At 44.8% G+C, this 10,179-nt stretch overlaps 1 protein-coding gene across 2 annotated transcripts; it reads left to right on the top strand.

Moving 5' to 3' along the window:
• Window positions 1–218: 218 nt before the first annotated feature.
• tpm2 (tropomyosin 2 (beta)) lies at window positions 219–9,193 on the top strand. 2 transcript variants are annotated; one of them, XM_061747531.1, is made up of 9 exons: window positions 219–468; window positions 2,346–2,471; window positions 3,929–4,062; window positions 4,187–4,304; window positions 4,372–4,442; window positions 4,623–4,698; window positions 4,870–4,932; window positions 5,060–5,129; window positions 8,666–9,193. In XM_061747531.1, the coding sequence occupies exons 1-9, from the start codon at window positions 355–357 to the stop codon at window positions 8,746–8,748; spliced, it is 855 nt and encodes a 284-aa protein (XP_061603515.1). In that variant the 5' UTR covers window positions 219–354; the 3' UTR covers window positions 8,749–9,193. The 2 variants fall into 2 exon arrangements, with proteins under 2 accessions (XP_061603515.1, XP_061603512.1); XM_061747528.1 differs by lacking the exon at window positions 8,666–9,193 and adding an exon at window positions 5,750–6,064 and having other exon boundaries at window positions 221–468.
• Window positions 9,194–10,179: the final 986 nt, after the last annotated feature.

Raw genomic sequence — 10,179 nt, 5'->3', positions numbered from 1 at the left:
ATGTGCGTTTATAGCGTGTAGAAATATATATGTTTTTACATATGTCACATTTGGTTGTTTGAAAAAACGTCCGCTATTACACACACGTGACTGATAACAATACCGTTCCCAAAAAAGTAATCATCTATAACCCGAGGCAGAACAGACAGGATCCGGCGTCACACGCATAGGATGGACATCTGTCAGTGCCTAAATATGGGCAAGGTCCACAGGCGGGCCTCCAGTGGAAAAAGTGCGGGGGGCTCAGTCAGTTGCGTTTCCATCTTCCAGATTTCCACCTCGTGGGCTCTCCCGTCCTCTCCCAGCGCTGACCTCTTTCTGCTCGGCTAGCCGTACGACACCACCGGAGGAAACATGGAGGCTATCAAGAAGAAAATGCAGATGCTGAAGCTGGACAAGGAGAACGCCATAGACCGGGCGGAGCAGGCCGAGGGGGACAAGAAAGGGGCAGAGGACAAGTGCAAACAGGTGAGGATGCCGCCATCCTGCAGCTGTCTGAAAGCGCTCTCATAAAAGGAACAAACGTTTGACTTTTTTGGTTTGTGGTGTTTTTTTTTTTTGCCTCTCTAGCTGATTGCAGGTGTCATTTCAGTTTTGAAAGGGCAGCCGTAGAAACAATACATTTGGTGCTTCAATCAAAATGTGTCGTATGACCTCAAGAGAGAATATGTCGTTTTATCGCTGTTTACAGGAAGTATCAATGGGCTCGCCAATTCCAATTTTGTTTCAATTCCAAATGAAAAGTTCTTCCAGAACACAACACAGAAATATGCTGACCAATTCTAGTGATGAATTGTCATTTTTTAGATGCATTTGAATGGGAGGGGATGAGTGAAAAACGATGTTCGGGCAGACTTGTATGATTCAATGTGGCATCCATATTGCCATCGCATTTGAAGACTTGACACGGGAGGAGATATGAAACAAACAAACAAACAAACAAAAATGCTAACGCCGCACGTGGACCACAATGTCTCATAAACTACACTTAAATTATATATATATATATAATATACTGTAGCCTACATTGCTGCTTCCCCATAAACTTTTTTTTTTTTTTTTTTTTTTAATAAACCTTCAAAAGCGCATTTACTCTACAAATCGCGAACATCTGTGAGAAAAAAAAAACGGGGTTAAATGCAATTGGGGTCACTCCTTTTTCACTTTTAGCAACAAAAGATCCACCTTATTGGTGACCCACGCGTGAGAATACAAAAATATATCCAGAAAATATTCCCCCTCGCCTGCCGAGCTACAAATAGATAGCAGCAATGCGTCCGTGCGGCTTTTCGCATAACATTGGTCCTCAGGGGGATCTCGGCTCTGAGCGGTCCCAATAGCCATACAATCCTTTCTTGATGACGCCATGTCTATTTAGGTCCTTGCGTCCATTTCCAGGCTTATCCCGCTTGGGGTCACGACTTGGCCGGAGCCTATCCCATTTTACTCTGTTGCAGGACGCCGGGGCGGGTACAACCTGGATCGGTCGCAGAGCACGTTTAGGCCAGCGACAATTGGCAGTCATTCGCACCTATTGGCAATTTAGTGTCTTCAAATAACTAGCTAACATGCTAACGTGTATGTTTTTGGAGAACAACCAAATTTCACATACTGTACAAAGGCCTGAGTTGTGATTTTGACTATTGCACCATTTCAGTCATGCATCCTTTGTAAATATATACATGCCAGTGTAAGTTGTGGCAGTGCATGGGGAAAAAAACAACAAAGCAACCTCTCTTTTGAAGCGAAGCTTTTGACTGAAATTTTGAAATGTATTTTCACAGTGTGACCATGGCACAGCGTTTTATGTTAGCGTGCTCCCGAAACTCCGCGAGCGCATCAATGTCATTTAAGTGTTGTCGGTGCGCCCTCCGGTGGACAAAATTGGCAACCAAAGTGACTTTTGCGCATCACTCCGCATTTGCGGCAGATTGTGATTTCTGCACGTTTGCCAATCGTTCTGGCGCAGCAGAGGGTGTGTCCTGGCAACGTGGCAAAACGTTGATCTAAATGTACACCTGCTCGTAGCACGTCTAAATGCCGGCGCAGGCTAGACCGCCGGTCTAACGGCAATTTCGTGAATTTCACCAAGACGCAAGCCAAGCTACCGAGGTCGCCCGCGGGGCAGATTTCCTTCATCGTGTGTCGGCACACAGCCCGAAGCGGTGACAACGCTCCACCTCCGTCAACACTGCGATCGCGGCACATTTGAAAGGAACGGGAGGAGCCGCTTCGATCGGACATGATGGAAATTGGCCGCGGCGCCGCCTCCCGCTCTCGCATCCGCCGGGCGCCGCCGGTCTACGAGGTGGTTTTGTTTTAAGCTATGCTGTTGTGTCCTGTAGCTGGAGGAGGAGCTGCTGGGCCTGCAGAAGAAGCTGAAAGGAGTGGAAGATGAACTGGACAAATACTCAGAGTCGCTGAAGGACGCCCAGGAGAAGCTCGAACAGGCTGAGAAAAAGGCAGCGGATGTAAGTTCAAGGATGCCATCGAAGTTCGTATAACAGGCGTGCGACTCGAATTGAACACCGCCGTGACCTTTTTGACTTTCGACTCGATTAAAAAGCTCGTGCCAAACCACCGTCGTCAGTTCCAGCGGAAAGTTGCGAACGGTCCCTCGGCTAACAGCTGCGGCTTAACTGTTCATAAAAGCGCCAGGGTCAGGTTCTGCTGACGTCGCAAAAAATTGACAGCAACGGCGTCCATTTGTCAACTTGGTGGCGCGAGTCCTCGCTGAATGCTTCCGACAGCCACGCGATGTGGACGGCATATCGTATGTGCGCGTACAGAAAAGGTCGCACCGCAGTACAAAAGCAACATGTTTTCACCTTTGTGTCAGGATTTCAACCCGGCTCCTCAGAACTGTGAGCCGGATGCGCTAACCAGTCGCAAAAAAAGGGTTTAAAAAATAAATCATTAAAACACATATTACAAGGAATAGTGTACAGTACTCCTGTGTATATATTGTTAGTTGTAAAACTTCATGAAAATATGAGAAAAATAAATGTTTGGGGTGACGTGCTAACCTCATCCGAAACATCCATCCATCCATCATGTCCGCTGACGGGCACATTTGCCACATCAAATATGGCGCACGTGACGTTGCCACGGTAACAAACACCTTGACAACGCTCGGAGAAAGCGGCGCTCACTGCTGAGCGGTGTCCGAGCGCTATGGCGACTTCCACGTCGATAGACGCGGTGCGCAGGAAAATTCAAACGCTGCAGCAAGTCGCCTTTGACGCGGAGGACCGAGCCGAGCTGCTGCTCCGAGAGGCGGACTTTGAGAGACAGGCGAGAGAGGCGGTAATCACCGAAAACTCTCGAACGGTTACGTGTGGTATTTTGTGAATTGCTCTCACCTCTTAGTGAAGGTGAACTAAAAAGCACGTCACACTAAGTCGAAATATAAGACTCGTTACGCTAAAACCGCGCTTATAGTGGCACTAAGTACGCTGCCAAATGACACCGGAAGTGACGAGCGGGGTTGATACGTGAACGCGTCCGCCATCTTCGATGTGGCGTATGTGCCCTGTGAACAGGGGCGCCGTCAGGTGGTCGAATTTGTTGGCCACACATACATCCCGGCGTCAGTTCGATTAAACTATCACTAAAACTATATATATATATATATATGTAGTCAATAAGCAGGTGTAAACACTCATGCAAGCGATAGCAAAAAAACAAAAAAATCGTTTTGTCTCATCTGTCCAAAAGACATTTTTCCCCAATTTTTCTGGCCTGTCAATCAACATTTTGGCGTCTTCTGATATTGATATCTGATATCGGGCCGTGATCTCAAATCTGAGGTGCATTTGCGGAAGGAGCTAAAACCATGAGAGAGGCACCTATCGAAAATGAATGAATCTTTTTTTTTTTATTATTTTTTTTTATTATTATTATTATTCACGTGACGTGTCCCCGGCAGGCCGAAGCCGAGGTGGCATCTCTGAACAGACGTATCCAGCTGGTGGAAGAGGAGTTGGACCGCGCCCAGGAGAGACTGGCGACCGCTCTGCAGAAGTTGGAGGAAGCTGAGAAAGCAGCGGACGAGAGCGAAAGGTGAAACGCTTACCCGCCGACGTTTGTTCCCCTCGAACTTCATTTTTCAATGCGGTAATTCACGCGACGGTAAATGGAGGAATTGAAAGATAATGTATTGGAAATGAATAACCTTAACCTCTAGAGGAATGAAGGTCATAGAGAACAGGGCGAGCAAGGACGAGGAGAAAATGGAGATCCAGGAGATGCAGCTAAAGGAGGCCAAGCATATCGCTGAAGAAGCCGACCGCAAATACGAAGAGGTGAGACATTCGCTCTTTCCGCGACCTGCCAAGCCACAATGACGTGAGTGCCGCGCACGCCTTGCAGGTCGCGCGCAAACTGGTGATTCTCGAAGGCGATCTGGAGCGTTCAGAGGAGCGTGCCGAGGTGGCCGAGGCGTGAGTCAACGCTCGACGCCGCCGTGTCGCGCACGTCCTACTATTGAAAGCTAGCGACCATTTTCCCCCGATACTCATATCATTCAAATGAATCGATTGTTTGTTTTTTTCTCTCCTACTTTTCCAATTGCTCTTCTTCTCGCCCTCCTCTTGTCGTTCCTCCCGTTTGACATCGCTCAGTAAATCAGGCGACCTCGAGGAAGAATTGAAAAACGTCGCCAACAACTTGAAGTCACTGGAGGCTCAGGCCGAAAAGGTTCGTTTAGTTCTATGCGTACCGTGTGTTCAATAGTCTTCCTAAAATCCAAAGGCCAAGGAGCAACAATAAAGGAATCGGCCCAATTCTCATGTTGATGTTTCTTTTGATTGCAATCTTTGGCAATTATTAACAATTCTTTATTTTTTGGGGGGCGGTGGGATTTTTCAGTACTCACAGAAGGAGGACAAATATGAAGAAGAAATTAAACTTCTTACTGACAAACTTAAAGAGGTAAGATCTTTTTTGTTTCACGTTTGTTTGAGTGTGTGCGATTCTGTTACTGCTAACTAGCGAGTATCCGTTGGGATCAATGAAGAATATGAACCATATGTTTGTGTCGGTGTTATGCTGAATTCAGGCCGAGACCCGAGCGGAATTTGCCGAGCGATCTGTGGCCAAGCTGGAGAAGACCATTGACGATCTGGAAGGTATTTTTGTTTTGATTGATTGTCGCTACACTATATCGATTTTGAGGGATTCCGCCAGTCGTTTTCGCCAGTGGCCGACTGTCGGAATACTTAACTGTAATATATCATTTCATGTGTACCAGAGGCGAGAAAGCAAAAGCGCGAAGCGTCTCTAAAGTCAGTGATTGGGGCGATTGATCGTTGCTAACAGCCTCTCCAATTTTGCATTTCCTCGTCTTGGCGGCCATCCGCTTTTTCCTTGACAATCGCCCCATGTTCTTGTGGTTCAATCAACTCGTTTTGGGGGGATTAAAATATACCGTGGACGCGGAGTTAATGTCTTTTGCGGTCATTGATCGGATCGGCGCAAAATGCCAAATATCGGCCCGATAAAATCGGTGTCAAGTCTCACGATGATGCGTTCAATGCATTGATTTCCACAATGATCCGGAGGGTTTGAATCTTTTAAATGAATCTTTCATCAATAACGTTGCATGATGCGCTCAGTGTGTCTGAATACATCCCATCAAGATTATGTATGATATCTCGTGCGAGCAGTGGCTCGTTTGGTTACAAATGGGTTTTCGCTCAATTTCTCTGTCTTCTGTTTGGATTGTGTGTGTGTGTGTGTCCTCCTGCAGATGAAGTGTATGCTCAGAAGCTGAAGGGCAAGGCTCTCAGCGAGGAGCTGGACCTAGCCCTCAATGATATGACCACACTGTAGAAGCTCTCAATTCGTCTCCTCCCTCTTTCGACTCCTCTCTGTAATGTTCCCTCTTCGTTTTGCGCCGCTGGGTCAGGCCCGACAGAGCACCGGTCTCTCTCGGAAGTAGGTTACAGCTCACCCAGTCAGCGCAAAGTGTTGGGCTGCGGTCACGCCACTCCCGCTCATTTCCTCTGTTGAAGTTGCAAAGCACTTGCAAAGCCTGCATTGTAATAAATGTGTTTCGACTCTCTCCGTTCTCTGTGTGCCTCCAGTCTTCTTTCTACTCCTTCTACTTTCTTCGCTAGCTTTGTCACCTGATCCTTCGCTGGGGCCACGCATGAGAAGCCTCCTCTCATCCTTCCGCACAACCCAAAACCTGGTTTTAGGATGGCGCATCATGGGTTGCCTTGCTTGAGAAACCTCAATTGCAGTGCCTTTTCATCGATGTTCGCGACTTTTCCCCGACCCTCTCGCGACTATTTTTCCCCAAAAAGCGGTGAGCGACAAATCTAGCATCTTTTGACAACCCTTCCTCTCTAGCCATCAGAAAATACGCAGATCACCATAAAACCTGACTGATTTACCGATAACACTGGTCAACAACAAGACAATTTTGACGGGAGAAATCCAAATATCACTTTGGATTTGCTCATTCAAGTCAACTTTTCGGGTACATTTTTGTTTACATCCACAGGTATTTTCGCCGAAAAGGAGGTTCATGCCGTGAATTTTACGGGTACTCACTTTCACCAATGTCCACTATTCAATTTACAGCAAGCAAAGTTTGTAACATTCGATTAATAAACTGTTCAGAACAGCATAAAAAGCTGACCTGACCAAGAGAGACGGAGGTCATTCCGATTCCGATTCTGATTCTGATTCTGATTGCATGGAGTTTTAGTTCAAATTGGTTACGGGCGCCAGCATTCGCCATCAGTTTCATTAGCATTAGCGGATTTCACAAGGAACTCTTGTGGGATGGAAGCCATAACTTCTCGTATTCGCCCCTCAAGTTCTTCCAAAGTCGTTGGTTTGGTCCAATAGACTTGCTCCCTTAATCATGGAACATACACACAAAAAATTGAGAAAAATATGACAACGTATGAGTAAATTAGAAGTATTTTAAAATAGGGTGTTACTTTTCAATCACCCTGTAGTGACCTCAATAACATTGAAAACAGTACAAATGTGTGTAAAATGTTCGATGTTTCTAATATTCAGCTAAAACAGCTTGGGGCAGGGGTCAGCAACCTTAAATACCCAAAGAGCTATTTGGACTGTCTCCCACAGAACAAAACCTCCGAGACCCTTTTGAAATCTACAGTAAGGATTACACAGCATGGGGGGGGGGGCTGCTATCAATTCAAAGCTGCCGAGAGGCTAAAGTGTGTTCGTAAGTCTTAACGCGTTCAAACGGAGTCATTTCCAAGTCCAGACGAAGTTTACGGCTTTTATTTCACATCAGGGCGATCAGAACAGAACGTAACAAAATGTGATTCAACGACACGATACAGCTAAATGTTATGGAACGGTCGACAGAAAATATTAGAGCCTCACTAACCTTTTTTGCAAGTGACCTCCTGCGCCGGTGAACAGGTGTGTAAAATGATCAATCAGGTGAAAACTACAACCGCCCTGTGCCAATCACGGAAGCGACCGTCACCGCAACATAGAACCTATAGTGTGTGGCGTTGATTAAATCAATTGACTGCTACGGAGAACGCAAAATTTGGTTCCTGCATGAAACAAAACATTTTGAACGCTTAGTTGAAGCTTAATTTTAAATATAATACAATTAAGAAATGAAGAATCAAATCTGTTTGAATTATCCACCTGCAGTGAACCAAAAAAGCCATCTGCCTATGTTTTGTTATCATTTTATCACGTGTGGAGCATGCAGTCAGCTGTCAACTTAAATTAAAAAGGACTATTCTACTTAATGTAAAATATATAGATTTGTCAATAATTACAATATTAATTTTGCCTGGGTAATGGGATTTTTGCTCCTGAGCCTCAGGCCACGGGGTCTGCACATTAAGACGTCACCTTTTCACTGATGGTAAGCTGTTATTGTAATAAATATATCTGGAAAAAAAAAAAAGCTTGAAAATGTTGGAAAGTGCGGCACGGTGGCCGACCGGTTAGCACATTTGCCTCACAGTGTGACCGTTTTGTTAAAAGCCCTAACAGTGAAAGAAATACTTTAATTAGGGCCTACAGCAGGGGTGTCAAACTAAATGACTGCGAACCCATATAAATATATTATCGTCTCATATTATGACATATACACTACAAATTGCTGGGTAACTAGCTTTGAAATCAGAAGCCAGTAAAAAAAAAAAAAGGGGGCTTGGTAACAACAACAAAAAATGCTTGCAATGTTATTGAAAGAGGAGACAATTTGAGATTTTGGTATTTTAGCCCAAAAAATCGTGGGCCACATAAAATGATGTGGTGGGCCACACCTGGCCCCCGGGCCACCAGTTTGACACCTGTATATCTACCAGTTGTGGTGTAAAGTCCAATAAATATTCATTCATTTTCAATAAACGGAGTCACTGCATTCGTCCAAGATATCAAAGTGGTAGTAAGAAGCATGATCATCGAAAGATTTGATCATGAACTGCTTTGAGTGGATAAACTTCATTTTCCTTTTCACAAAATCATCCGAATGCATTTATACCATTAAAGAGCCCTTCACCTAAAACATGCCATTTATGACAAAGGTCATTTGTCATAGGTGATTGCACATCATTGATCTATTATGTTACAGTAAGCACTGCGGTTATATTATCTGATTTAGTTGTAGAATTTGTGTTTGGAAGCTCATGTTGGTCTTTTTAACTTGCAGAAAAACTGGGCCAGGCCAAAGAGGCGAACATGGACATGCATCAAGTGTTGGACCAAACCATTCTGGAGCTCAACAATTTATAAAAGATATTTTCCCAGCCGCAATTCCCAGTATACACTTTGTACAACGGGATTTCGCTTTACCATCTATGTGCACTCGAGGATTGTCAAGATGCAGATGGAGTTAGTAAGCGGAGGGATCATGAAAATGTTGATGGTGTACTCCAAAAAATGTAGCATTCCCTCACTATGATAACTTTATTTTGAGAATCTTGGCCCGATTAGCTATCGCGCTCCATTTCCCGGATCGGGTCTGACATTTTGTCGGCAACGACAAAACGTCTTGGGAGTGTGACATAATCCACGGCCGACGATTTGGCAAAATGAAAAGTCTCACATGTTTGATATTTTAGATATCTTCCACGTAGCGTGACATAGCGACGACAACAGCGCACCTTGACGTCGTCGACCAATAGGATTGCGTAATTGCGATACAAACATTGATTTCAATAAATATATCGTAACTCTCTGTGTTTATAGTGTGTTACGTCAAACAAAATGCCATGATGGTGTGGGAACTATATTTCAAGTATCATCACTTTACAGCCATCTGTTCCTGCCCCGGACTTATACAACGTTTCAAAGAGGAAGTATGGAATTGTCGTCTGATTGGCCCATGGTCCACTCGCGTCATCGTTGCTATGCAGAATGATGGCCATTTGCCGCTGTCTCCAGACTCTTGCTTCTCATAAAGTCTACAGCAACCCCCCACCCACCCCCGCTGCCATTGACGTCTCCAACAGATGTTCCTGGTGGGGTCCGCATGCACCCTTCTGGGAGCTTTCCTGCATCACACTCCCCCACACCCTTATCTGATTTACATTTGATCCTTTCTGCGATAAAACACCCATGTTCACACCCAGACCAGTGACACAATAAAACCATATAACACATTAGGTTCCATTGGAAGAGGTCAAGAGATGAGCCAATTGCTGCTTTTGCAGTGTCACCTGATTCAGGTAAGCTAATCAACGAGTATCGAGCCAATAATGATTCACACCTTGTGTCAGGTGGCGCATGCCTCCGGAATCGAATTCAGACGACTCACCTCCCACTTTTTGATCAGTTTTCGTTTTCTTACGTTCACATTTTCATACAGTACATTCAAGTTTGCAGTAAGTTTCACTTACAATTACTGTAAAAACCCAATGAAATGTCTAACAGTGTCGGAAGAGACCTTGTCGCACGCTCCAGTGGAAGGTCAGCCTATGGCAAGAGATCTTCAGTTGGAGAAAAACTGCTTTTGTGGACACGTCTTCTGCAACAGCACAAAACACTCCAGAACCGCAAGCCCAGTGCAAAAATGACAATGGACACAAAAATGCCGTTGTTTGTTTATGTTCTTAATGTTCTAGTGTTATTTCGATTCCATATGCATGATTGATACATTTCCTATTTGTTCTACGTATTTTACATTTTCAAATAAAAAATATGCAATGCCTGAATGTAAATAAT

Source organism: Phyllopteryx taeniolatus, chromosome 15, assembly GCF_024500385.1.
Source record: "Phyllopteryx taeniolatus isolate TA_2022b chromosome 15, UOR_Ptae_1.2, whole genome shotgun sequence".
Taxonomy (NCBI): domain Eukaryota; kingdom Metazoa; phylum Chordata; class Actinopteri; order Syngnathiformes; family Syngnathidae; genus Phyllopteryx; species Phyllopteryx taeniolatus.
Note: the sequence above shows the minus strand (reverse complement) of the source record. Positions and strands in the feature narration are given on the sequence as shown.

What these genes read in the sequence shown, in the direction of transcription:
- tpm2 (XM_061747531.1), top strand. Translation starts at nt 355, where the DNA reads ATGGAGGCTATCAAGAAGAAAATGCAGATGCTGAAGCTGGACAAGGAG. An exon ending in CAGAGGACAAGTGCAAACAG is followed by an intron (nt 469 to 2,345) that starts GTGAGGATGCCG and finishes TGTGTCCTGTAG; the next exon opens with CTGGAGGAGGAGCTGCTGGG. An exon ending in CGTGCCGAGGTGGCCGAGGC is followed by an intron (nt 4,443 to 4,622) that starts GTGAGTCAACGC and finishes GACATCGCTCAG; the next exon opens with TAAATCAGGCGACCTCGAGG.